This window comes from Periophthalmus magnuspinnatus, chromosome 16 (genome assembly GCF_009829125.3).
Source record: "Periophthalmus magnuspinnatus isolate fPerMag1 chromosome 16, fPerMag1.2.pri, whole genome shotgun sequence".
NCBI lineage: Eukaryota > Metazoa > Chordata > Actinopteri > Gobiiformes > Gobiidae > Periophthalmus > Periophthalmus magnuspinnatus.
Genome location: NC_047141.1, coordinates 10,184,615 through 10,191,126, shown reverse-complemented (window position 1 = coordinate 10,191,126; position 6,512 = coordinate 10,184,615). Strand labels below are relative to the sequence as shown.

General features: G+C 36.1%; 1 protein-coding gene across 1 annotated transcript; it reads left to right on the top strand.

Annotated features, from left to right (window-relative positions):
* Positions 1-1,105: 1,105 nt before the first annotated feature.
* Positions 1,106-5,932, top strand: LOC117383292 (protein CTLA-2-beta-like). Its single transcript, XM_033980432.2, has 4 exons — positions 1,106-1,225; positions 3,817-3,879; positions 3,963-4,085; positions 5,139-5,932. Exons 2-4 carry the CDS (start codon positions 3,817-3,819, stop codon positions 5,196-5,198), a joined length of 246 nt encoding a protein of 81 aa, XP_033836323.1. The 5' UTR covers positions 1,106-1,225; the 3' UTR covers positions 5,199-5,932.
* Positions 5,933-6,512: the final 580 nt, after the last annotated feature.

Sequence of the window (6,512 nt, the reverse complement as noted above, 5' to 3'; positions counted from 1 at the left end):
TTTTTATCATGAGCAGAGGTGGGTAGTGTAGCCAAAAACTGTACTCAAGTAAGATTAATGTTACTTCACAATAATGTTGCTCAAGTAGAAGTATAAAGCAGTGATCCGAGTAAAAAATATTTGAGAAAACTACTACTCAAGTAAAGAGTAACTGGTATTTTCAAAAGATAGACATAGATAGAGATGAGAAAAACTATTATATCTGACGCAGCGGTGCAAGAAACACAAATAATTTAATATGGTCAACACAAAGCTTTTGTCACTTGGAGAACAAAACTTAAAAAAAAAAAAGTATGCTGCTAGAAAGTACTATTTCTTTAAAAGGTTACTCAAGTAAATCGAGTTCAGTTCATGTTCCAATCAAGTTGAGTTCTTACCCAACTCTGTCTTTAGGTTTATTGTGTCAGTGATATTAGTTTCAATATTATCGTTTATCATCTATATGTTGCTGTATATTGCACTTCAAAATTACTTCCCGTGACTGGCCTGTGTACAATAAATAGTTAACCTGAACTTGAACCCGTCACTGAGCATGTGATTTGGCAGTGAGAGGCGTGGGGAGAGTCCTTGGTGTCTCATTTCTTCTCTTTCCTCGCCTCCTTCTATAGTTTGGATTATTAAACTAATAATCCCCAGTACAGTTCTAAGTATTATTTTGATATTATTATTCCAGAACTTTTAAATCAAAATCTGATTTTGCTTTCAGATGCACGTGTTTGAACATGTTTTTATTTGCTTTAATATCAAATTCAGGATTATGCAACATGTTATTATTGATGCTGCCCCTGTAGTTTCTGCAGTAAAGTCATGACTGTGTCGTAACGGCTAGTGCGGGTGTGGACCAAGGAGTGCAGACTCAGGGCAGATTTACAGTGTTTATTTACAAAATGGTGAAATTCAGTTTTTAATAGTTCACTTAACACACACGGGGAGCAGGGAGCGGGAGGAAGACCAGGGGGAGAGAGCACAGGAGGACAGATAATGCAGGCCCCATGACACTGTGACACGAACTTTGAAACAAGGAGGGGAATCAAGAATGTAAAGATAAACTGAGGAGCGGCCCCTGTGTTCCAGACAATTCTGCCATCACTGCTCTGCTGGGAAAACATGCAGAGGCTGACCACTCCCCCTTCAGAGCTCTGCTACTAATGTGCTTCCTGAAAATCATGACAAATCAACTCACAAGTCTCTGGACAAGGGAAGGAACTGCAGTGATTTTATAAAGGTAGGCAAACTATGCTTTCTCTCCTATATGTAAGTCTGTTAGCTCATGCAATATTAAAGTAAATAGGTTATATACTGGATGTACTGGATGTTGTTTCTGTTTGGACATGCTAGCACTGGTTCTTATGCTAAGTGCTAGCCAAGAGCAGCTAGCCTAGTGTTAAATGAATGGAGACTTTAATGTGTCAGCTGCTGAGATGTCTGTGTAATCCCTCAGTCGTCCAGGTCTGATCCATAATAAAACAAAAATATAAAATTTGTTAACTGGAACAAAAAGTTGTAGGAGTGAAGACGATGAATATCTATCCCCCTGTTTATAACTCCATCCTCAGACACAAATCAAAACAGATAAAACAGAAGAAAAAAATAGGGCAAACAATAGTTGTGAAATCACTCATTAGAGGCTTGAATGACTATACTAAGTAGAGTTCACACTTAGGGTAGGACAATGGACCTAGCCTACAAACAGAAACTGTAAACAATAACTGTTTCCAGTTTCAGTGTAGTTAGCTCCTCCCTTCAGATAGAAATAAGGCAGTGTCCACCAGTGATCTGACCAGAACTGAAGAAGCGGCTTGGATGAGGAGCGAAATGTCTTCACTCTTACAGCTTTTTTTGTTCAGTTGACAGATTTCATATTTTGCTTTTGCTATCAACTACTAAGTTTAACATCCAAATGTATTCTGACACTATTAGTGTTTTCAGATTCTACACTGTAATGATGTTGTACTGCCAGATGTGGGGCGACAGACAGTGACACAGTTTTTCCTGTTGATTACATTGTACTTTGCCATGAAATATCTAAATGGTGCTAAATGGTGGTTCTATTAACGACTAGACCTGCAAGCACAGTGTTAAGTTTTAACCTTCAGCATTCAATCCCAAGTTCTGCTCACCTTCCAAATGAACTTTCGAGATTTCAAAGCTGTTTTAAATCCTCCCAGACAAAGGATGCATTGTTAACGTACATGAACACTCGATCATTTTACACAAATCAACATACTTCATATCATATTTTAGGGACAAGACCTTTCTCTAGTTCTTTATTGAAATGAATGAGATTCTCCCTTACCCAAAAGTGTCAACTATAATAGATCCGACCTATCAGTAGCAGTTAGAAATAAAAATGGGTAGGTGGATATGATAGTACACATGTAAAGGACCCCACAGGCCAGTAGGGGGCCAGGCAGCTTAGAAATGTATCTCATCTAAGGAGAAAGAATGATCAAAAAAAGACTATTCGTGTGATATCACAACATTGTAAAATCCCTATAGGTCAGATCTACAGGTCAGAGTTCTACTGTTTAATTTGCTGTTTAACTGTCAGATTGCAGATGTGTTGACCTGGTTCATGATTAATATTTCTGTAGTTACTGGGCCTATCCACATAAAACAAAAACTGGCATTAAATTTAACATCTTCTCTGTCAGTATAAATAAGAGTGAAATCGCTTTTTCACAATAGCCTCAGAAATTGGTGTCACAGTCATTATTCATATGTGTGATTAGACTTTGATACATGGAATTAATATGGCACATTTTTGGACCCAATCCCTAACAAATACTAAGGCTCAAAGGTTGACTTGAAGTGTATATATCTGGTAAATCGGGTTTTCTTATACACTTGATAATATGTAGGCTACATCCCGGTGCGCAACATTAGTCCACAATCTCTGAAACTCCCACAAAGTTTGCTCATTACAGCCAGGGTAAGAATTTGCCGATATGATACATACCTCAATACATAGGTCATGATACAATGCGTATCTCGATGCAGTGCACTGTCGATTCAATACGATACGAGACAATATATTTCAAATTGATTCGATATGATTCAGTGAAAAATAAAGGGTTTCGGGACACTTAATGATCAACCCCATTTTCACAAAAAATAAACATTAACTTGAATTTGTATTTTATTTATCTTCCATTTATTGAAGGTGAATGAACATAACAAAGTGCATTTTGTTCTGTGGACTTTATAAAAATAAAAAAAAGTAAAAAAAAATAATCAAACAGTTACATTGGTCAGTATTACTTGTCCACAGTTTATATGAGCTCCACATATACATGTAACAGGGACATGTGCAGTGTAACGGCTCCGAAGAATCACAACAGATCTACTAAATCTGTGATATTAAAAGTCTTAATCAAAGTGTTAAACCAAAGTTAATATGAAATACACCTATTTTAATCATCAAACAGTGAATCTCTGTATTGCATAAACAAGTTTCTTTCTTCTAAACAAGCCACACAATAGTGCTGTGACAAAATAATTTTGTAAAATACACAAAAAAGTCACAAAGTGACAATATATCGACACAGTAGCCCACGATATCGATACTGTACTGCCTGTATGGAGTTTGGAGGTACATGCAGGGATTGTGTGACAACAGCTGCAGGAGCGATATTGAATATAAACAACAATGTAATGGAAATGCATCAATGAACATAGTGGCAGCAGCTCTAAACCAGCTAAACCAAATATTAAGATTTAAAATTTTGTCAATATCACCAAGCCCCTCTGCCAAACTTGAACCTTGTTACCAAACTTGAGCTGCACTCTCATCTTTATCCTATTTTTACTTTCCAGATGGCCGACTTGGACACCCAATGGGAAGAATACAAGAAAAAGTTTGGAAAAGTATATGACCAGGTTAGTGAGTATTTCTTCTGTACAAAATAATTAATTACACTTTGGACTTGTTTGTGAGCTCTTCATTACTGTGGATGTATCAGGAGGAAGATAAAGTCCGCAGAGGGCTTTGGGAGGAGGCACTGAAGGAGGTTGAAGCCCATAACAAGGAGGCCGATGCGGGAAAACACACCTGGTGGAAGGGCATCAACCAGTTCTCTGACAAGGTGAGCACACACCTGCAGAGATGTGACATGATGAATAATAATATGTAATAACTCTATAACACACAGCTATTATGGACATTTGGTGTTAGTGAAAAGAAGAGGACAGTGTTTACTACAATAGACAAGAGGCCATTTTGAAGCTTTTAACTACTTTGCAAATGAAAAGTCTGTTTTAGAATAAAGATTTTTTCATAATTGTATGTTTAGGGGTTATGTTATCTTAAAACCTATATATGTAACATTTATCCAAAAGATAGTCTAAAATAAAAGCTTGTTTTTGAGCGGGCTTGCATCTCCACAAACCTGATTCTTACTTGTGTCTGTGGAAATGTTGTTCATTTGGCGGTAATATCGTACAGTTTGGCATAAAAGTATCTATCTGGATGGAGAATGCTCAAAATGTGAACGTGAATACAACTTGTTACCATGGAATCATCCAGTTAACTTTCCACCTCTAAAAAGTTACATACTATCACTTTAATGCATGCCTTTTTTATTTTATTATAGTTTATATTTAGTATTATCATCCATTGCACTTTATTGCACCTTTAGTACATTTGTTTGTCAAAATTATTCACTGATAATAGCAATAAAAACATTTCAGATACTGCAGTATGTGACTTTGTGAAGGTGGTATGTTGCCGGCATAACTCCATCGAAAGTTAAAACCATACTTTGGAATATTCTTGACACAGATAGATATGTTTAATGCCATACTATGGAGTATTACAGTCAAAGGAACAACATTTCCATGGCAATAAGAGACAGGGTTGTGGGGATGCAAGCTCGCTCAGAGTAAAAGAACATGATTTTATACATTTTTATTACAATCAAAACGGCCACAATAAAAACACATGTTTTTATCTTAGTCGATTTTTTTGGCTTAAAAAGTTCCATACTGTGGCTTAAAGGTATAATGCAAAAGTGACTCCCCGGTCTCCCCTTATTACATTCACTTATATGTTCAGTGATTCATGCAACGTAAACATATATTCTGTGCTTTAAAATGTACGAAATGTAAAGTCATAATTAATCTGTGTTTCTGTTTTGTAGAAACCAGATGAAGTATGCTGTGGGTGTCAAAGACGCAAGTGTCCTAGTGACAAGCATTAAGGAACAGCTGCGAGAACCCGGCCATAAATGGACAGTTAAGCCTCACAATCATTCTGTCACTCCGAATATTCAACTATTTTTATCTTTTTCTTTGTTACATGAGCTATGGTAATAAATGTACATTCCTGTAACGTTAGCCAAGCCCGCCCTCAAGTGGACAGAGATGATAATACAAACAGGTTACAGTAGAAATAAATGTACTTTGAATAAATCACTTATACTTGTTTTTCTTAAATGTGTTTCCTATGTACATGTTTTAGTAGTCTTTTCTTGAGTGGGATTTTTGGTTGGAGCATTTGTTTATCATATATATGGCCAGCAGAGGGCGCCAGAGAGATGCTTTGTGCAGCAACTATTTTTTGTCTTTAATGTGCAATCTGAGTTTAAATGGATTTGATGATTCTAGCAAAGAGCAGACAGTATTTGAAAATAATACATTGCCAAAGACATGCCAAAATGTATAAAAAAATGTTTTAGAAAATATATTTTATATCAGAAATTTAATTACATTTTACAGTTGTCACATTTCCAGAAAGTAAAGTCAGAAAGAAACAGACAGACAGAACGACACAGGAAGTTCAGAAAAGGAAATTCCTCTGTGAAATAGAAGTAGGGCAGGTTTTTGTCTGCCATGTTGTAAGATTGTTTTTATCCAAGTAGTCTTATATTAAATGTATATGATCTAGGGTTGTAGTCACAGAAACGGCTAATGAACAACTTTAAACTTACAAACAAATTTGAGTATTATCATTATTCTACATTTGTTTGTTTCTTTGGTGTTTGTTAAAATTTGCTGTTTGTGTGTAAGATTTTGAATTTAAATTCCATGAACATGATGTGTTTATGGTTAGGCACTTAAAAGTGTTACAAGTCTAATAAAATTACATTTAAACAGTCAACTGATTTCTTTCTGATCATGGTCTCTCTGATTGCTCACATTAGAGTCTGCAGTTTGCATGTCATTTAAATAGTCTTTAAGCTCCAGAAATCCGATCAGTTTTTGGTGTGCATGTGAGCAATTAGAATAACATCGGACAGTATTATTTAAATTATAATTAGTTTTTTGGTTCTCAAGATTCTTATCCATTCAGAAGCAGAATGAGCCTCACATGAGTCTCTCATTTGTGTTGCCAGTTTCAATGCTGAATTCCAGTTAAAACCTAAAAGGACTCTCTCTGATCTGAATAGTCACTGCCTAAACTCCAGCACATGCAGCCAATCATGAATTAGTGCTAGTGCAGCCTCTGCAGCTAAACTTTCACATATTGCACAGTGGAGCAACAGTTAGCGCTCTCTGCTTGTAGCAAGAAAGTC